This window comes from Herpailurus yagouaroundi, unplaced genomic scaffold, assembly GCF_014898765.1.
Source record: "Herpailurus yagouaroundi ecotype Mexico unplaced genomic scaffold, PumYag 246, whole genome shotgun sequence".
NCBI classification, from domain to species: Eukaryota; Metazoa; Chordata; class Mammalia; order Carnivora; family Felidae; genus Herpailurus; species Herpailurus yagouaroundi.
In genome coordinates this window covers 79,358-100,290 of record NW_024412463.1, presented here as the reverse complement: position 1 = coordinate 100,290, position 20,933 = coordinate 79,358, and the positions used below count along the sequence as shown (strand labels likewise).

General features: G+C 54.7%; 1 protein-coding gene across 2 annotated transcripts in view; it reads left to right on the top strand.

Annotated features, from left to right (window-relative positions):
• Nucleotides 1-20,933, top strand: part of PREX1 (phosphatidylinositol-3,4,5-trisphosphate dependent Rac exchange factor 1) — a 186,391-nt gene that overhangs the window by 155,930 nt on the left and 9,528 nt on the right. For both annotated transcript variants that reach the window (XM_040459806.1, XM_040459807.1), the window contains exons 20-32: nucleotides 2,251-2,387; nucleotides 3,079-3,172; nucleotides 5,786-5,973; nucleotides 6,244-6,402; nucleotides 7,071-7,281; nucleotides 7,710-7,986; nucleotides 10,412-10,618; nucleotides 11,861-11,949; nucleotides 13,230-13,312; nucleotides 13,432-13,522; nucleotides 15,730-15,858; nucleotides 17,535-17,576; nucleotides 18,641-18,861. In XM_040459806.1, the coding sequence (XP_040315740.1) occupies nucleotides 2,251-2,387; nucleotides 3,079-3,172; nucleotides 5,786-5,973; nucleotides 6,244-6,402; nucleotides 7,071-7,281; nucleotides 7,710-7,986; nucleotides 10,412-10,618; nucleotides 11,861-11,949; nucleotides 13,230-13,312; nucleotides 13,432-13,522; nucleotides 15,730-15,858; nucleotides 17,535-17,576; nucleotides 18,641-18,861 (1,928 nt within the window). The remainder of the gene's footprint in view (nucleotides 1-2,250; nucleotides 2,388-3,078; nucleotides 3,173-5,785; nucleotides 5,974-6,243; nucleotides 6,403-7,070; nucleotides 7,282-7,709; nucleotides 7,987-10,411; nucleotides 10,619-11,860; nucleotides 11,950-13,229; nucleotides 13,313-13,431; nucleotides 13,523-15,729; nucleotides 15,859-17,534; nucleotides 17,577-18,640; nucleotides 18,862-20,933) is intronic.

The following is a 20,933-nucleotide window of genomic DNA, read 5'->3' as shown; positions in this document are numbered from 1 at the left end:
ACTTGAGTTTTTAAGGGAAGCCAGAAATGTGAAGTTTGGCCACGCTTCTGTGGCCAGATCCAGCCCAATTAGAGACGCCCGTAGCCAGATCCAACCCAGTTAGAGACCCCTGTGACCAGATCCAGCCCATGGGCTGACAGTTAGAGACCCCTGCTTTCACATTGCCTTCTCCTTACATGCGGTTTAAGGGGTTGCTCTCTCTTGGAGATGAAACCAGATAGGTCTCAGGTTCTGGACTCCTAACCCTTTTTGCACCTAAGGACTCCACTTTTTTTTTTTTTTTAACGTTTTTATTTTACTTTTTGAGAGACAGAGAGAGACAGAGCATGAGTAGGGGAGGAGCAGCGAGGGAGACACAAAATCCAAAGCAGACTCCAGGCTCTGAGCTCTCAGCACAGAACCTGACGCAGGGCTCGAACCCACAAACTGAGATCATGACCTGAGCCGAAGTCGGATGCTCAACCAGCTGAGCCACCCGGGCGCCCCCCTCTAAGGACTCCACTTTTAAAGTTGAAACACTAATTGTCCACTTCTGTGGTCATAGTTGTACTTTTAATAGGTTTTGATTAAGAAAATACACATCATGGCAGAAAGCTACGAAGAATTTGTTAATATATTTTTTTTTTATTTTTAAATTTTTTTTTTCAATGTTTTTTTATTTATTTTTGGGACAGAGAGAGACAGAGCATGAACGGGGGAGGGGCAGAGAGAGAGGGAGACACAGAATTGGAAACAGGCTCCAGGCTCCGAGCCATCAGCCCAGAGCCCGACGCGGGGCTCGAACTCACGGACCGCGAGATCGTGACCTGGCTGAAGTCGGACGCTTAACCGACTGCGCCACCCAGGCGCCCCGAATTTGTTAATATTTTTAAAAAATTTCTTTACATTTATTTTCGAGAGAGAGACAGCACAAGTTGGGGAGGGGCAGAGAGAGATGGAGACACAGAATCCGAAGCAGGTTCCAGGCTCCGAGCTGTCAGCACAGAGCCCGATGCGGGGCTTGAACTCACGAACTGTGAGATCGTGACCCAAGCCAAAGTTGGACGCTCAACTGAGTGAGCCACCCAAGTGCCCCCCAGAATTTGTTAATATTTTAAAGTGGGTTTTTATTTTCTCGTTAAAGCAGTGGTTCTCGACTGGGGCACTTCCATTCTCTAGAAGACACCTGCCAGTGTCTGCAGACATCTTTACTTGTGACCCTAGGGGTGGGGATGCTCCTGGCATCTCATGGGTAGAGGCCAGGGATGCTGCCGACCTTCCTGCAGCTCACGGACGGCCCCACAACAACAGAGAGTTTTCCAGTCCCAAATGTCAGCAGTGCTGAGGTGACAAGCCGTGCCTTCCAGCATCTGCAGGGAAGCCTAGGTGTTTATAGGTGAACCAAGCAAAAATAGTAAAGCAGCTAATATTTCTTGAGCACTTACTAAGAGCAAGGCACGGGGCTGAATGCTTTACATGTTTTATCCCCTGGATCTCTCTGGAACCCTGCGAATAGATGTTGTTAGCGTCCTCCTTTTATAGACGAGGAAACCAAGGCACAGAGAGGCTGAGGAACGTGCCCAAGGTCACACCGTTGGTCAGTGGCAGAGCCAGGCTTTGAACTCAAGCCCCTGGATCCAGGCCTGTGCTCGTCACTATGACACCAAACAGGCCTAATATTCTCTCGTGCACAGATGAAGCTTGGCGTTCATTTGCAATTCCAGACTCTTCTTATTAACCACACAAAACCCTGGGGGCCGAGAGCTGTAGTTTGGGAGTCATGGTATAGCCGAGAAAACATGCCCGTGAAGTCTGGTAAACCTGGGTTCGAATCCCGGCTTCTCCTAGCCAAGGGACCTTGAGAAAGTGACTCTGCCTCTCTGAGCCTTTTGTTTCCTGTCTGCGCAATGGGGCTGATCCTGTCATAGTATCACAGGTCATAGAGGGATTTAGAAGGAGATGAAGCTCTGAGGGAAGCGTACCTGGGTTCCAATCCAGCCTTCCTTGCTGTGTGAGCTTGGGCTAGCTGCTACTTCTCTGAGCCTCAGTTTCTTCTGCGAAACGGGAGTGCCGGTCCCTGTCCTGCCTCCTGGACTGGGTTGGACAGTGGCTCTAGGGTGCAGGGATGGGGCTGGAATGTCTGGGGATGTGTTTGGGGGGCTGGGGGTGGGCGGGGTGGGGGACGGTGTTCCTCGGGTCACTTGCCCTTGCCTGCCGCCGCCCCGGGCTCTCTCCGCCTAGGGTGTGCCACAAGCACTCCTGTCCCCTTAGGCTCCGAGGCCGCGGCCGCAGGGCTCTGTGCCGGCCAGTGCATCCTGAAGGTCAACGGCAACAACGTGCTGAACGACAGTGCGCTGGAGGTCCTGGAGCATTTCCAGGCGTTCCGGAGCCGTGGGGAAGAGGCTCTGGTGAGGCATCCAGCAGCCAAGGGGATCAGGGAAGCCCTGCTCAGCCGGGTCGGGGGCTGAGGGCCTCCTGCCTTCTGTGGGGAGAGGCCTGAAGGCACCACAGCGTTTTGGGTGGGGGAGGGGGCTGCCTACCTTGCAGGGCTGACCTGGGTGTGGGCTCTGTGCCCGCTCTGTCTCCCTGAACCCGGGGGGCTGGGCCCTGACAACTCAGGGTCTCGGTTTCCACCCATGGGTGTGATCAGACCCTCTCTTCTCACTGCATAGGCATGTTGGGCCAAGAGTTGATGGGAAAAGTTGATGCTATAGTTGGGTTGGGGGCCGGGGTCCCGGGGAGGGTGTTCATTCACTGTTTCATCCAGTCAGTGCTATGTGCCTGGCATGTTTGTAGGCCCTGGGGCTGCAGGAGAGACAAGGTTTCTGCTCCCATGGGTCTGACCTACATTTTCAAAGGCTCCCTCCTCCCCTGGCTTCTGTAGGGAGCATAGACTCTAGAGGGTGAGGGTCGAGCATGAGTGGAGCTCCCCTCAGGAAGGTTACAGAGCAAAGTCTTAGAGGACTTTCCACAGGTGATGTCACCGGCAGTCTAGAAGCCTGGGCTTTGGAGTCAGGGAATGGTTTGCCCCTTCGCCCCGTCCCTTCCTCCTTGGGCTCCTGGTGTCGTGGCCCCCCTCTTACTCTGCTCTCCCGGCAGGGTCTGTACCAGTGGGTCTATCACACCCACGAGGATGCCCAGGAGGCCCGAGACAGCCAGGAGGCCCCCGGCGAGGACCCCCAGCCCGACTCAGGTAACGGGACAGGCGGGCAGTGTGGTAGAGACCCCGGAGGGGACCGACCGGTCCTCTTCTGGTGCCGTTGGCTCTGTATCACATTCTGATCGCAGCTTTCACAAAGTACCACAAACCTGTGGCTTAGAACATGCGTTTGTCATTTCAGTTACTGGAGGCCAGAGGTCCAAAGTGAGTCTCGCTGGGCCATCTGTCAGGTGTCAGCAGAGCTGTGTTCCTTTCTGGGGCTCTGGGCGGGGGAATTCATTTACTCGCCTCTTTCAGTTTCTAGAAGCTGCCTGCAAGCCTTGGCACGTGGTCCTTTCCTCTATCTTCAGAGCCGGCGATGTTGGTCTGAGTCCCCCTCGCTCTGCCCTCTCTGACTTTTCTGCCTCCATATTCACTTAGGGGCCTTGTGGTCACAGCGGGATCATCTGGATTTTGCCTTATGGTAAAGTCAGTTGTTTAGCAAACTTAATTCCGTCTGCAGCCGTGGCCCCCCCTTGCCATGTAACAGCACACCTCCGGGCTCCGGGGGTTAGGACACGGGCATCTTTCAGGGGCCAGTATTCTGTCTGCCCCAGGTTCCCATCTTTACCTCTCTAGCCCAGCCTCGGCCCTGGACTCCAGACCTGGCTTTCTGCCAGCTGTCCCTGGGATGCCCATCAGGCACTGTGCCCTTAGCATGGGCCACCTTGAACCCCCACCCTTCCCTGACGCCTGGTTCTCCCCTAAGCGTCCTACCCCATCCTTCCAGATTCTAAGGCCCCAAACTTTTCTTTCTCCTCCCTCCCTCCGCCTTGATTTGTTGCCCTACCTTCTTCATGCGTCGAGAATCGGACTGCTTCCGACTGCCTCCATCACTGCCTGGCAAAAGCCACCACGTTTGCTCACCAGGACTCCCGCAGTGGCCTGCTTGCCGTTCTCCCTGTCCTCCCTTACTTCTCCTCCTGCGGGCTCTTCTCAAAAAACAGAACAGAACCTTCCAGTGGCTCCTTCCAGGCAAAGATCAAGTTCCTCCTCCAGCTCCAGCCTGGCCTTCCAGCTGGGCCTCTCGGCACTTTGCCTCTTGCCCTCTCTACTCCATTCACGGCAGCTTCTTGCTCTTAAATACCAAATGTACTCCTGCCCCAGGGCCTTTGCACTTGCGGTTCCCCCTGGCTATAGAATGCTCTCCTCCAGAGTACTTCTTACCTCATGCTCTTCACCTCTCTCAACTGGGCTCACATGTCACGTCCTCAGGGAGTGTCTGGTGTTTTCGCTACTAGAGAGCAGCAGATCCACGAGGGCAGGGGTTTTGTTTATTTTCTGCCTTGCCGTATCCTCCGAGCCTAGAACTGTGCCTGGCACAGAGAGTAGGCACTCTACGAATATTTAGTTTCTCTCCAGTTGCTTCTTTGGACTCTGCCCTGTACTTCTGCTGGGCTGGGGGCGGAGGCTGTGGGAAGAGTAGGGGGTTTGGATGCCTCTGTGTCTGACGGCTGTGGGCTCCCTGCTGGTACGTTCAGGGACAGCAAAGAACCAGGGTTTATGGGGTCGTTCGGGGAGCCATCCCCCTACTGCTGAAGCACACACAGCCTGGCGGAGGGATCCTAGAGGGGACAGGCTGACGGGGAGGGAGGAGAGGCCAGCTGGCAGCTCCCAGCCCGGTGTATGCCCTCTGAGAGGAAAGGGCTGTGGGCTTTCTTCCCCAGCGTGTGGGGGGATCCCGGATAATGATGGAAAAGCGTGCTGAGGGGAGCTGACCATTTCTCCTCTTCTTTTCAACAAGTAGAAGCACCTGCTACATACCATACCCGGTTCTAGGAGCTGGGGACACACGAGTGAGCAAGGGGGGCCGGGTTTCTGTCCTCGTGGTGCTGACACGAGGGGAAACAGACGGGGAACAGAAAAACTGACAGGCAGGGGGTAAGACACGTGTGTCGAGAGGTACTGTTTGGCGCGGGTGGAAAGGAAGGCAGTCCTGTCCATTTGTGCCCGCTTCCTTGTCTGGATATGTCACCACCTAACCGTGTGGCCTCTGAAGAATCACTTAGACTCTCTGGGCCCACGTCAATCAGGACTGAAAGTGGTCTACCTAAAAACATTGGCTCAGCAAACTGAGAAGGGAGTAGGGTCAAGGAAGCTTCAGGTCCGGCTCGATCCAGTTTTACGTACAGTCTCATGAAGAGTCTCTCTGTGTTTGTCCCGTTCTCAGCTGCGCTCCCTCTGTGTTGGTTTCTCTTTTACATGCTGTTTTCTGCGTGCGATGGTTCTGACAGCTTGGAATCCGGTTGAAAAAGAGGATGTTCCCTTCTCTTTGTAGATGCGACCAAAGTCCCAGACTTGACTTTCATTGCCCTAGCTTGGGTCACACGCTCATTCCTGAACCAACCCTTATGAATAGGGGACATTGAATCGCTGATCGCCCAGGCGTGTGCGTGTGAGGAAGGGTGTGGTTAGGGCTTCCCTCTCCTGAGCCACGCGGACTGGGAATGGGGCACAAAGGTGGGCTCCTAGGACAGCAGAGCAGCAGCACGGGCTTCATGGTCCCGTGTGTCCGACGATGACAAACGTTTGTGGTGCGGGGTCGGGGGAGGGCTGGCTGGGGGGTGGTTCCCCCTCCTCAGGTTTGCCGGTCCCTTTGGCTTCCAGCCTTCCCCCTGCTGTCCCTGGGTCCCCAGCTGAGCCTGCATGAGGACAGCCCTGTGGTCAGCCTGACGGTGGACAACGGACAACTGGAGCATGGCGTGGTGTATGAGTACGTGAGCACTGCAGGCATCAAGTGCCACGTGCTGGAGAAGATCGTGGAGCCCCGCGGCTGCTTCGGGCTCACCGCCAAGGTCTCGCTGGGCGCTGCCCCACCCCGGGGGGCAGGGCGGAGCGCCCGATTCCCCTTTCCTCCAAGTTAGCCTGGGGCCCCCCGCATTGTCGTCTCTGCTCCCCTGCCTGGTAGCTGTGGGATTTAGGAGAGTGGTTCTTCCCTCTTTAGTTAGCTTACTCATCTGCAAAATGGGCGAGTAATAGACTCCGTCTCCCAGGGCTATGACAAGGCAACTGCTTAAGAGCCTCCGTGGTGCACGCTGAGTGCTCAGTGGTTCGTGTTTGTGCAGATCCTCAAGGCCTTTGCTGCAGATGACAGTGTCTTTGTGCAGAACTGTGGGCGGCTCATGGCCCTGAGCAACATTAAGACCATGTCCCACTACGAGTTCCGCAACATCTGTGACACCAAGCTGGAGAGCATCGGCCAGAGGATCGCCTGCTACCAGGAGGTACCTGCGCCCCCAGGGTCTCAGCCTGGGCTGTAAATGTCAAAATGCAACCCAGCTCAGACTAAGCGAACAGGAGCATCTATTGGTTTCTGTTACTCACTGGAAAGTCCGGAGGTGAATTTCAGGCAAGGTTGTTTCCAGGCGCTCAGACAGATACCGTCACAAGAGTGTGGCCTCTCTCCTCGTGCCTTTACTTTCCCGTGTTGGCTTCACCCTCGGGGCAGGCCCTTCTCGCGTGGTGGCAAAATGGTCCCCAGGAGCTCTCACCTCAGCCACCCCAGTAGAAAAGGAATTCGATGGGAACTCTTACTGGCTTGGCTTGGGTCCCTTGTGTACCCCTGTACCAACCACTTCAGGGACGGGAAGCCTTATCTGCCCCTCACAGACTGTGGACTGCGGGGAGGTGGTTCCTCAAGGGTAGCTCAGGGCAGCTAAAATGAAGGAATGAATGTGGGTAGGTATGCGAAGGCCTCAGATTTCTCCACACCTTCCTCGACATCTGGATGCAGTGAAAGGCAGTGTAAGGGAATCCGCTCTTCCACTTGAAGTTATTGGCGTTTTGTCCAGTCTCTGAATGTCTGGGCCGGGCTAGGATCGAGTGGGTGCTGGGGGTGGGCTGGAATTCCCAGGCCCCTGAATCATGACCCTGTGCCCCCCACCTTTCTCAGTTTGCAGCCCAGCTGAAGAACAGGGTCAGCCCACCCTTCAAGCAGGCTCCCCTGGAACCCCATCCACTGTGTGGCCTGGACTTCTGCCCCACCAATTGCCACGTCAACCTCATGGAAGTGTCCTACCCCAAGACCACTCCCTCAGTTGGCAGGTCCTTCAGTATCCGTTTTGGTCGTAAACCCTCCCTCATCGGCCTTGACCCAGAGCAAGGTAACCGCACGTCTCTGTTAGGGGTTGTGTTCAGATCTATAGACACGTAAACAGAAACCCGTCTGGAGGCCAGCAGTCTGGGACTGCGATGGTGGCTCCACAGTCATCAGGGACCCAAGTTCCTTCTACCCCACCATCTGTACATGTGGTTTCCATCCTGAAGGATGCCTTATGTTATAAAGTAGCTGCTGGAGTACCAGCCATCACATCTGTAATTCCAGTCGGGAAAAGTATCCTGGTACTTAAAAGCATATTAGCACCAAACTGAAACTTTCTTCTCCAAGTGATCCGATGGATTAAAGGAATATTTAGCAGGAAATTTTTCTCCCTCATTGGGATTCTTGAAATAGGTTTGTGTATCTCTGTCAGAGGGGTTTACGGGTGCCTGGAGGCTCTTTCCAAGTGAGCCCTCCCTCCCTCCACTGTAGGCCACCTGAACCCCATGTCCTACACCCAGCACTGTATCACCACCATGGCTGCCCCATCCTGGAAGTGCCTGCCTGCTGTGGATGGGGACCCCCAACACCAGGGTCTCAACGACAGCGGCTTCGGGCCAGCCGACGGAACCCCGGGCCAGGAGGACCGGGGCCTGAGCTTCTTACTGAAGCAGGAGGACCGGGAGACCCAGGATGCGTACCTACAGCTCTTTACCAAACTGGACGTAGCCCTGAAGGAAATGAAGCAGTATGTCACCCAGATCAACAGGTGAGCCCGGCCCCGAGGGAAGAGGGCAGGGAGCCCGGAGCCAGGGTTCGCCGGCTCAGCGGCATCGACGTTGTGGGCGAGAGAACCGTCGCGGGGGGCGGTGGGGGGCATTACAGGCTATTCGGCAGTGCCCCTGGTCTCTGTTCACGAAGATGCCCACAGCACGCCTGTTTCACGGCTGTGACAACCAAACATGTCCTCAGACGTTGCCAAATGCCCCTTGGGGGGCAAACCTCCCTCCCCACCCTGTGTGGCCTGGACTTCTGCCCCTCCAGTTGCCGCGTTGGTCCCCCCCACCCCGCCCCCGCCCCGCCATTGAGAGCCGCTGCTCTAATAAAATAATGGATGTGGGCAGCAGTCGTTAGTAGAGGCTGGCACTGTTTGGAGAAAGGCTTTGGGGGAACTTTATACTTTTGACATGGCCGAAAGAGAGACAGCTGGACGCGCCTCTTCTGGCGTTAATGCCCCAGGACACCCCATGGAAACGCACTGTCGTCCCATCGACACCTCGATCTCACTGCTCAGTGACAGGACGTGAGGGATAGAGGATGGCGGGGTGGTCTTTTGGAGATGCGGGTGGCCAAATCCATAGGGTGGGTGATTCTAGACAAGTGACCCAGTGTCTTTTGCACATAAATGGTGGTGGGGGCGGGGAGCGGGTACAGGGAGGAAGAGGAGGAGAGACTTGAGACACACGTCAGCCAGACAGCGTCTGGACCCGGTCGGGATTCTGTTTTTAGCACACCGCCTGCGAAGAGACGCTATCGGGGACATTTGAATGTGGATGGTACTAGATGGTGTTAAGGAATTACAAATTCCGTTAAGTTCGGTGATAGTCTGGTTGTGTTTAGAAAAGGGTTTCTCAGCCTTGACACCGTTCACGTCTCGGGCCAGATTATTCTTTTCGTGGGGCTGTTCCGTGTGCTGTAAAATATTTACGGGCATCCCTGGTCTGTACACATTGGAGGCCAATAGTGCCCCCACCCTTGTCCCCCACTTCACTTGTGACAAATAGAAATGTTTCTGGACATTGCTAAATGTTTGCCCTTCAGGAAGTATGCCAAATTGTTACATGTTTCCGAGGGGTGGGGGGTAGTTGAGAACGTTGCTTTAAAAGAAAGTCCTTCTGTGTTAGAGACACATATGGAAGTATTTATGGGGGAAATTATGTGACACCTTAGATTTACTTTAAATACTCCAGCGAAAGCAAAAGCCGTGGGAAAGACTGAGGAAACAAAGGTGGCCCCTGAGTTGCCATTGTCATAGCTAGCCGCTGGGTACCTGGGTTTATCGTACTGTTCCTCCGGCTTTTGTGTATGTTGGAAATCGTCCATGATAAAGGAAAAAGAACGTAGGGTCTGGAGATAGGAGGCACAGGTTTGAATCCTGGCCCCGTCACTTAATAGCCTTGTGACTTAGTCACTTAACCTCTCTGAACCTCGGTTTCCTCACCTGTAACATGGGGCTATTCATAATACTGGCCTTAATTGACTTGGAGTAGGATTATATCAGCCAGGGTTTAATGATCGCTTGCAAGGTACCAGATGATGCTTTTCTAAGCATGTTACATATTTTAAGTCCCTTAATCTTTACAGCAGCCTAGCACATAGACACTGACATTACTCCATTTTACAGATGAGGAAATTGAGTCTCAGACAGGTGAAATAATTGCCTTAGGTCTCTGAGCTAGGAAATGGTCCTGGAGCCTGTCTGATTTAAAACCGTATGCTCTTAACCATTATATTCTGTGCCAGAGACTGACAGACTATGGCCTGTGGGCCAAATCTAGCCCAGCCCACTCCTTGTTATTTATTTATTTATTTGTTTGTTTCTTTATTCATTTAAATGTTGATTTAGGTTTGAGAGAGAGAGGGAATCTTGGGGCAGGCTCCAGGCTCCGAGCTGTCAGCACAGAGCCCAGTGTGGTGCTTGGGCTCACGAGCCACGAGATCACGACCTGAGCCAATGTTAGACGCTTCCCCGACTGAGCCACCAGGCGCCCCAGTGCTCGTTTTTTTGAATAAAGTTTTATTGGAAGGCAGCCGTACCCATTTGTTTGCGTCTCGTCCGTGGCACTTTCCCGCCAAAGCAGCAGAGTTGAGTCGAAGAGGTTGGCTCTCTGGGCCTTTCATGCTCAGTTTCCCAGGCCTGTTCTGAGCCTTCTCTGGCTTCCCCATGAAAAATAAAGACCGCCCCCCGCCCCCAGCCCCCCGCCCCCAGCCCCCCGCCCGCCGTATCTCACGCCCCCTGCAGGCAGGGCAGTGGATGTGTATCTGCAGAGTTACTGGCGGGATTTTCAGGGAAGGGGTGGGAAGCAGTTGATGGCTCTCTGTGCTTAGGGTCAAAGGTGGGGCCAGAGGTCAGGGCCTTACCTGGGGCCTCCGTGGGCCTGCGCCCTTAAGCTTATATCCTTTGCCCCAAACAGGTTGCTGTCCACCATCACAGAGCCCCCCTCCAGGGGCTCTTGTGATCCCCCTGTAGCTGAGGAGGCCTCATCCCCCCCGCTGGTCAGCGAGGAGAGCGAGATGGACAGGGCCGACCACGGGGGCATCAAGAAGGTTTGCTTCAAGGTGTCTGAGGAAGATCAGGAGGACTCAGGCCATGACACCATGAGCTACCGCGACTCCTACAGGTGGGGACAGCCGTGGGCATCGTGGGGGGACCGCGTGGGGTGGGATGTGCACTGATCCGTGGGAAGTCGGAATCGGTGGGACATTCGCCAGGAAGCGGTGGGAGAGGGCACAGTTCTCACCCGTTTGGTTCCGGGGGGGGGGGTCATCTGAGCCCCTCCAAGCACATCCCTGAATCCCTGACACCCCTTTTGGCCCTCCTCCCCGAGGCCAGCGTTTCAGGGCCTGGGCCCCCGGGGTCTCCGTCCACCTGTTCTGCCTCCGTTCTGCTCTGTGCTTGTTGACAGAATGTGGGCAAAGAAAACGTCAAAGTCTGCGGTGTGTTTTAAAACTCACCGTGAGACATATGGTTTCTGCAATAAACACCATTTATTTTTACTTGATCCAAGGAGGAAGATACTATTTGTTTTTTCTTTTTCTTTTTTATTTTTTTTTTTTATTTCCCCTCCTGACTCTGAGAGAATCCGAATGGTTTTTCTACTGGTGAAGTTAATAGCGAAGGACTTAGCGAAGTCCTAATTAGAGGGTTAAGTAAGACTACAAACTTACTTTCCTATCATAAGCCGTACAGCGGGTAAATGGCCGTTGCGAGGAAAGTGGAATCTTAGAGGTGCTTCAGAAGACACAGAACTGGTGGGATTTCCCCAGAAAACCCTTGGCCTCCGTCCTCGTTCATATTCTTTCCGTCTCCAGGGATCCACTGGTTGGTGTTTCTGGCTAACTGGGGACTGTGTGTCCCTGGAGCCTCATGTCCATCGTCCAGGATTTTCATTCTTACGTTTTTGGGTCCTCTGATTTTTTTCCTTTAGTTGTCAAACAGGTGAAGGAAAGAATTCAGGACTGTGGTTTTTCATTTCCCGGTATCTTCTGAGCTCCTGGGATTCTCTCCGCCCTCGCGAGGTTATAGCCAGGCTGGGGAGGGGACGTGGAGCTGCGTGGCCAGGTGTGGCACCTGCAGGCGTGTCCAGGGACAAGGCTGTCCCACGGGAGGAGTGACAGACGTTGCATACAGCTGGACACGATTCCCCGCCCTCCTACTGTTGCTGTGTTTTTGTGCTGGGGCCTAGACATGTTTCCCCACCGTGAGACACGGAAAACCCACCAGAACGGTCTTCCCCGGCTCTGGCACCGGTGGTCGAGGGGCCCAGGGTTTTGTTTACACTCTGGCAAGTGGGTTCGGGGAGCTGGGACCAGAAGGTGTGATCTGGAGGGTGACTCCGCCCTTCCTCTCTGCTCCTCTGCAGTGAATGTAACAGCAACCGGGACTCCGTCCTGTCCTACACCAGCGTGAGAAGTAACAGCTCCTACCTGGGCAGTGACGAGATGGGGTCTGGTGAGTGCAGTGCTCCAGGGGAGCCATCTCTCCGCCGGGATTTTGTTTTATTAGGTTTCGTATTATTTTGCATAGCGTGGTAGTGTATTTCCTTCCATTCCCTTAGCCAGCGTCTGTTTATTGAGCACCTATTGGGTTCTGGGACAGCCACAGTGGATGGAAAGACAAAGACCCTAGCGCCCCTGGAGCAGACGTTCTCCATGAATGTCACGGACACAGAACGCATGAAGCATTCATGATGCAGTGACAGATTATGATGGCCGCTCTGAGGTCACTCAAGTAGGGTGACCTGATGGTCTCCATAGAAGTGACACATGCTCAAACCAACCTTTCAAATGACCCACAAAAGTTCATCAAAAAAGTGCATGGAAGTAAGTTAGAGGCCCCCCGCCACCCCCCCCCCCCCCGAGAAGTGACCATCAATGGTATTTGGAGATCATCACTGAGCACGTATTTCTTCACACATGGACAGGGGGATGGATGGCCGGATGGACACACAGACATAAATAATAGTTTATAGGTTAGATGAGACTGTACTCAGGGCTTTTGCTGAAAGACTGAAAGTCATTTTTATTTTAGTTCATCTTAGCCCTCACGATTTTTATTTTGAGAACAGGTCACACACCCATCTGGTTCCTATTTCAGAAGGCACCAGAGGGTGGGTGATGACAAGCCTCTCTCCCGCCCTTGTCCCCCGGCCCCTGGTTCTCAGTCTCCCACTGTCCCTGCTGTCTTCTGTGCTCTTCTAGAGCTGGTCTATGCACAAAAGTTTAATTTTAATTATACTTCAGCTTAACAGAAGAAGAAAAAAAGGAAGCTTAAGTAAATTTGACGATATTGCTGAACTTGAGATAAATGTTTCATCACATAAGATGTTTAGCCACAGAAAGTGTCCCTGGGGAGGTTTTAGGCGGGAGCTTACATGTGGCAGCTGATTTAACTGAAGCAGCCGGGGGATGAATCCGGGGACTTGGGATCCACTTCCTTTTGTCTGGCTCCCTGTCTCCTTCTCTGCAGAACAGAATAATAGCAGTGGCTTGTTGCTGTTGTGTAATACTAATACTTGAGTTGCTATTGTCTGTTTTGCAGATGAAGAAACTGAGGCTCAGAGAGGTCAAGTGAGTTGCCCAGTGCCACACAGCCAGGATCTGAGTCTACCAGACTCCAAACCCGCCTTGGGTTTTGGAGCTCTGCTGCTATACCGCCTTCTTGGGAAGACGGTTGGAAAGGTGTGGATGGGGCGGGAATGGTTGACGGCCATGGCTTCTTCCTTCTTCCAGGCGACGAGCTGCCCTGTGACATGCGGATCCCGTCAGACAAGCAGGACAAGCTTCACGGTTGCCTGGAGCATCTCTTTAACCAGGTAGGACCTTTGTCCCACCCCTGGCCTGACCTTGGGTTCCTCCCATCACCCCTAGTGAGGACAGATAAGCCAGGAGCTGGGGCAGGGGCCAGACTGACCCGGAACCTCCTGCCTCCCAGGTGGACTCCATCCACACACTCCTCAAGGGGCCAGTCATGAGCAGAGCTTTTGAAGAGACCAAGCATTTCCCCATGGACCACAGCCTGCAAGGTGAGCAGAGAGGAGCCCCTGGGCTGGGAAGGGTGTCTGGCACCCAGCAGGGAGACCACGTGCTGCGGGGGCGGGACACCTGGGTCAGAGTCCCCGCTTCGTTCCTCTCCTGCCCTCTGGCTGTGGGCTAGTCCCCGGCTTCAGCAGGTTCAGCCCCTGGGCCACATCCACCACAGCCTGCTTTGTTTTTGTGAGCTGCGAATGACTTTTTGTTTTGTTTTTAACGAAGAGTTGTAAAAATAAAGACAGAGACTGTGTGTAACAGAGACCATATGCCTCGCAAAGCCTGAAACGGTTCCTTTCTGGCTCTTTGCAGAAAAAGTTTGCGGACCCCTGGGCTGGTCCCTGAGCCTCTCTGGGCCTCCACCTGCCCATTCGTAACATGAGGGGAAGGACTGGTGCAGTTTGCCGTGCTTCACACACCCAGTCCCCACCTGCATCATCTTAGACCGTGCTCACAGATCCTACCTACATGTTCCCATTTTTAAACACCATACTGTCTTTATTATTATTGACATGCATTTTTTGGAAAAGTATTTCCCTTTTATTTATTTTTAAAAAATGTTTGTTTATCTTTGGGACCGAGAGTGTGCAGGGGAGGGACAGACGGGGAGAGAGAATTGCAAGCAGGATCCGTGCTGTCGGCACAGAGCCCGGTGTGGGGTTTGAACTCACGAACCCTGAGACCATGACCTGAGCCGGAATCATGAGTCGGATGCTTAACCTACTGAGCCACCCAGCCACCCCAAGTATTTCCCTTTTAAAAATTTAATTTTTGGGGCACCTGGGTGGGTCAGTCGGTTAAGTGTCCGACTTCGGCTCAGGTCATGATCTCACGGTTCATGAGTTCGAGCCCCGCATGGGGCTCTGTGCTGACAGCTCGGAGCCTGGAGCCTGCTTTGAATTCTGTGTCTCCCTCTCTCTCTGCCCCTCCCCTGCTCATGCTCTGTTTCTCTCTGTCTCAAAAATAAATAAAAACATTAAAAAAATTTTTTTTTAATTTAATTTTTAAGGAACTTACCTAAACTCTATGTGTGGAAAACCAGTATCACATGCCATAAAGTTGCGATTACCATAATGCTAAACCCAATGGAAGCATCGACCAAAGATGTGATTAAACTGTCATTAGTCACTGAGGCCTGCCCACAACTCTTTGTTCTTCCGTGAGAGGGGTCGATGAGTTGAAGGAGTGGTGAGGATTTAGCAGCACCAAATTGGCAGTTTATTCTCGACACGATTCAGAGAAAAGGACTCGACATTTATATGCTCACATCAGCCTCTCCTCCTGTTTACTCACCTACCCATCCATCTCTGTACTTACTAACCCACTCGTCCATATACGCACCCACCCACCGTCCAGCCGTTTGTCTAGCCAGCCAGCCACTCATCTCCATGTCCGCTCCCCTATTCACCATCCGTCCATCTATCCATGCGTCCACTAGCTAATTCCCAAGAACCAGCTTGGGCCAGGCCTTGCGTTGGGTGCTCGAGACCCTGAGATGAATGTGACAGTGCCCCTGACCTGAGGGAGCTCCTGGTTGAGTGCAGGCCATAGGAAAAGAAGCAGACGGTTGCTGCTAAGTAAGAGTAGGAAGCGGTGAGGCGGTGCCCTAGCTCCCCTGCCCCTCCTTCTGCCTCATGTCACATTGAGAGAAACCACTAAGATCTCAAGAAATCTGAGACTTCATAGCAGGGAAGAGGCCAACGGACAGAGGCCTGGCCTTCGAATAGCCCTGCTGGGGCCGGGTTCAAATCCCATCCCTGTCGTTACCCAGCTGTGGGGCTCCAGGCAAGTCGGTCTGTGAGGGCTTCCCTCTCTCTATATGGAAAAGGGTAGACCGGGTTGTAACTCGTGTGCCAGCTCGACTGGCTGTGGCTGCAAGGAGGCTGCACCTGGGAATTGTTCTGTGTCTATGTCCAGGCTTGGGAGAAAAGGATGCAGCGATTGATTTGTAATGTCTGCACTGGATCGGTGACAGCTGTGAGGAGCTGCAGGCTCAGATGAGCAGGAAGAGTGATGTCTGCCATGAGTGCAGCACTATGAATCGTAGCACACTCACCATGTATCTGCCTTCCGTGGACCAGTTAGTTCCCAAGGGTCCTGCCAGCATCCTTGACTTAGGATTCTGAGCTTTGGAACTGGTGATGGGACGTAGGCCTTTGTGCCATCATTCTTCAATGCTACCTCTGTCCCTTTCGTGCCCCAGAGTTCAAACAGAAAGAAGAGTGTACCATTCGCGGCCGGAGCTTGATCCAGATCAGCATCCAGGAGGACCCCTGGAACCTCCCCAACTCCATCAAGACCCTGGTGGACAACATTCAGAGATATGTGGAAGGTTGGTTGGGCGGGGAAAGTTGTTTTGTGGCCTTCAGTTCTGAACGTGGTGAACGCAGAAAGGTCAGGAGTGAGTCAGTCTCCGTGTCCCATGTCTGTCCATGCCCAGGGGAACGAGAAGAGTGGGTGCCCCTTTCTCGGCTGAGTGTCCTGGCCCTGGGCCTTCTGCGCACTTGACCCGGGAGCTGCGGGTCCTGGGTGCCCCAGGCTCCCTTGCACAGTTAGGAGGCCGAGAAGGCTGAACTGGTTTTCTTCTCGGCCTCCAAAAGCGTGGCTTCCTTTTATTTGTTATTAAGGTCACAAGCTAGGGGCCCACAGGTAGGTTAAGATGCTATAGCATTAAGAAATGTGAATTCACTGCCAGCATTCATAATCTGAGATCTCACATAAAAGTCTAGAATTCTGGCCCCTCTTGCACCATCAGAAGATCTGGCAGACAAGGCCTGCAGTCCCACAGTCACGCGCGGCTAGAGATGAGGGGCGGAGGGGGTCATTCACCACACTCCCTGCGGCCTGGTGTCTGCTTCACGCGTCTGACCTCACCTCTCTGGCCCTCGGCAGCCTTTCAGCCTGGGCCTCCTGGATTGGAGGGACCCCAGGACAGCAGGAGGTGCTAGGCCTCAGGGCCACCGCCCCCAGGAACAGCAGCCTCTTGGAAGTTGGCGTTGGCCCCGAGCTGGCCTGTTTTCCAAACTGTAATCGGTTAACAGCGTGGACACTGGAGTGGGATGGCCGAATCCCAGCTCTCCACTCGGGGCTCTGTGATCTGGGCACATTCTTAGACTTCTCTGTGCCTCAGTGCCTTCATATGTAAAATGGGCTCATGGTGCCTCCTCCCTCATGTGTTGTCTTGAGAATTAAGTGTCACTACAGATAAGGTGCTTCGTTCAGCACGTGGTGCACGGTGAGTCCCCAGTGGATGAATGTCTGTGGCTGCCCTGGGCCTCTCCAGGACAGAAAGTATCTTTCTTCTTCTTCTTCTTTTTTTTTTTTTTTAACGTTTTTATTTATTTATTTTGAGAGAGACAGAGACCTCATGAGTGGGGGAGGGGCAGAGCGAGAGGGAGAGAGAGAGAATCCCAAGCAGGCTCTGAGCTGCTAGTGCAGACGTGGGACTTGAACTCACAAAACTGTGAGATCATGGCCTGAGCTGAAACCGAGTCGGACACTTCACTGACTGAGCCACCCGGGTGCCCCAGGACAGAAGGTATCTTAAGAGGCCAACTCTGAAGGCCTTTTCTGGTTTTTCTTGTAAGCCCCCTCTGGGCCTGAGAGCCTCTTTGTGAAGGAAAGAGAGGATGATGTTAGTTCTGTCTCTGGAAGGCCTGAGCTTTGTCCGGGCACGTGCAGGCCTCTAAATGTGCCTAAGTGGCCAAGGAGGCACCTGTGTGTAGGCACACATGTGACTTGTGTGCCCACGTGCGTGTCCCAGGCTCCTGGGCTGGGCCCACAAGTTGGAGGGGCTGGTTTCGGCCTCTTTCTGGTGGGCACGTGTAAACAGGTGCAGCTGCCAGTTGGGGTTCCATCCCCTGGGTGTCTGGGATTTCTGGAATCCATTTGAAACAAGCTTCTTTAGCACCCAGGGCTTTACCACAGAGGGTCCGAGCACCGGGGCTGTGGGGAGGGCGCTTCTGCCGACTCCTCTCAGCCCATCCTTGCTCTGCCCTCTCCTTCCAGATGGGAAAAACCAGCTGCTCCTGGCCTTGCTGAAATGCACAGGTGAGGGCTTTGGAGGGGCGACGTCTGCGTGTCCGGGAGAGGCCATCCCGGCAGGGGTGATCCTGACCTCGGTGCAGGGAAGCCTCTTCTGCCGGCCCGTGTTGGCTTTCCCATGGTCGTCAGGGCCTGCATGGGGGAAAAGTAACTTCGTGGCCCATAGCGCCTCTCAGAACCACGGAGACCTCACGTCGTTTTCTTGTGCCCAGGCGACAAGCCTCAGGGCCCTGGAGCCGGGAGCCCTGTCTCTGGCCATATCCCGGGCCTGGTTGGATCTGGATGAGGACACGGGACGGAGGGTGATGAGCAGAGAGGCTCCTTGTCCGTAGCACCCTCAGCCCCAGCCTGGGAGTCCCTACCCGGCAGACAGTGGGGAGGAGGAGGGGGCTGGTGGGGGGGGGGGGGGGGCTGGTTGGAGGTGTTCTCTGTACCTCCCTTCTTTCCAGAAAGTCTCAGCCAAAGGGCAGCTACAATGGGGTCTAGGTAAAAATTGGTCACTGAAACCCAGTTGGCAGAAGCCAGTGATCAAAAAGGGTCTTTTCCAGAAGGTTGGGATCCCGCACAACTGGTTGATGGAAACTGGCCAGTTCTGCCAACCATGTCCAGAGCAGGGGCAGGGCGGGGGGGGCGGCGGGAAGGAAGAAGGCGTTCTGCTCAGAAACAGAAAATGCTCAACTGCCTTTCCTGAAGCATGGCTCTTGGTGGCAATGCTTGGTGTCACTGTCGTTCTCAGGGCAGAGAAATCCCCGACACGCGGGGTAAGGGTTTTGGGAAAGCCTTAAAAAAAAGTTCGGGTTTTTTTTTTTTTTTTTTTAAGAGACAGGTGGATGGATCATTGAGCTAATTGAGTTTTTTGGCCAATTGGCCTGCTCTTTAGAGAATTGGCTTCTGTGACGTTGGCGTTTGTTTGCCGGGATCAATCAACTTCTGGCAGGCTGGGGCCCCGAGGGGGGCGCTGGCGGGGGGGGGGGGGGCGGGTTCTGGGCCCCCGGGCCTTGGGACGGGAGCCTGCTGATGGCCCGGGAGCGCCCAGCCCAGCGGGGGCCCCCGCCCTGCCCTCTCCCCAGACACGGATTTGCAGCTGCGCAGGGACGCCGTCTTCTGCCAGGCCCTGGTGGCCGCCGTGTGCACCTTCTCTGAGCAGCTGCTGGCGGCCCTCAGCTACCGCTACAACAACAACGGCGAGTATGAGGAGAGCAGCCGGGACGCCAGCCGCAAGTGGCTGGAGCAGGTGGCGGCCACCGGAGTCCTGCTGCACTGCCAGTCCCTGCTGTCGCCGGCTGCCGCGGTGAGTGAGGGGGCGAGGCGGCGCCTTCCGGAACTTGGTACAGGAGAGCTCTCGCTTGCTGCCCCGGGCTCTCGCGCACCTCGCCGTGCGTTCGGCACTTATTGGGCCCCTACTGTGTGCCACCGTTACAGGCGCTGGGCATCCAACAGCGAACAAAACCGTGCCCTTGTAGTCGAGAATCTTAAATCCCGGTGGGGGAGGGGCAGACGTAACTAAGTGAGATGAACGATACGGACCAGTGGTCCTCAATTAGCCAGGGCAAGTGTACCTCCTGGGAGACACTTGGTGATGTCTGGAGGTATTTTAGGTTGTCAGAACGGAGGGAAGACGTGGATACTTCTGGCGTCCGGGCTTGGGGATGCTGCTAAACCTTCTACAGTGCTTTGGATGCCCCTCCCCAACAGATAAGCTGGCCCCAAATGTCAGCAGCGCCACCTCTGCGTGTGATGATAAAGGCTAAGGAGAAAAACATGGAAGGGGGCAGGAAGGTGGCCAGTGAAGCCCTCACTGAGAAAGTGACATCTGACTAAGAATCGAAGGAGGCAGGGGAGTGAGCCATGAGGATATGGGCAGGAAGCTTCCAGGCAGCGAAGAACAGGAGGTGCAAAGGCCCTGAGGCAAGAGCTTGCGTGCAGTGTCTGAGGAACAGGGTGCCCAGTATGGCTGGAGCAGAGGGAACCGGGGCGGGGGGGGGGGGGCCTGAGAATTAACTGCGACACACTGTGCAGGGTCTTCCAGGCTGTGGTAGGGGCTTTGGCTGTTCCTGGGTGGCTGTGAGCCCCGGGAGGGTTTTGAGCAGAGGACGGACCCGGGTCTGACTTCTACACTTAATGAATCGCCCATGCTGCTGGGTGGGGATGAGACTATGGAAGGGCAAGAATGGAAACGGGGAGGTCGGAGAGCCTGCTTTTGGAACAGTCAGGTGAGATTCCCTGGTGCAGACAGCATCTCCTTTAATCCTTGCGGTAGCCCTGAGGTGGGTCCTTTACCATCCGCATCTCAAGGATGAGAACGCCGAGGTCCAGGGAGTCAGGTTTGAACTCTGGGAGTCTGACTCTGAGCCCGGTTAACCCCTAGGGCACCCTGCTTTCTTTGCATCTTCTCTTTTATCCCTGACTCCCCTGTCTGTTCACTGTCAGGGCTCGGAATCAGTCCCAAGGAGGCAGAGCCAAGTTCTCAGCCTTTGGGGGTGCCGGTGTCCGGAGCTGACACCCCCCAGCAATGCGGCCCGCAGTGGCACTTGCTCTGTGCTGTTTGCTCCTCCATGCCGCTGTGTGCCCTCGGCTGAGCTCCCCCCACCTCTGCAGCTCTGAGCCTCCTGGGCATTAAAGTGTGGCCGAGGTGCACCCTCTGCTGGCCAGTGTTGCATGCAAATGTCTGCCCGGCCTGAGATCTACTCACATTTGGTTCCCAAAAGCACCCCTGGCGGGACCGAAAGGCAGCTGGGACAGCCAGCCTTCACTTTCCTCTTCTCAGATGAGGACATGGGGCCCGGTGCATTAATTCATCAGTCACCATGATGTGCCAGGCTCTGGGCTGGGTGCTGCGGGTCTGAAGCTAACTGAAGGGAGATGGAAAGAAGGAGAGTTCTATAGAAGTTGTCGAAGCGACTGGGTTTCTTTGGGTTCAGGGGTCAGAGCCAGCTTCTCTAGCGAGGGGATGTTTGAGCCGAGACCTGGGTACCGAGACAGCCGGTGGACTGGGTGGTCTGAGGAAGTGTTCTGGGCAGAGGGAACAGCATGTGCCAAGGCTCTGAGCAGGCTGGGTATGGTTTGGGAGATCAGGCTGGCCACATCTGTAGGGCTTGGGACTATTCGGGGAGTAGAGAGAGGGTTCAGAGGCTCTCCCCGCCTCTCCAGGTTATCCATGTCTGCCCTGTGCTGGGGGGCGAGGGTGGCAGAAGGAGACCTGCAAAGAGGTTGGTGTTGTCCTTGTACTGGGGGCATTGAGGGGGGTGGGGGGTGGGGGGGGGTAGGTGGGCCAGCAGAGTGTTCTGGTGGTTGAGCTGGTGGGGGCTTGGTGATCTGTATAGGGTGAGGGGAGAGAGATGTTGAGAAATCCTTAAAGGTTGG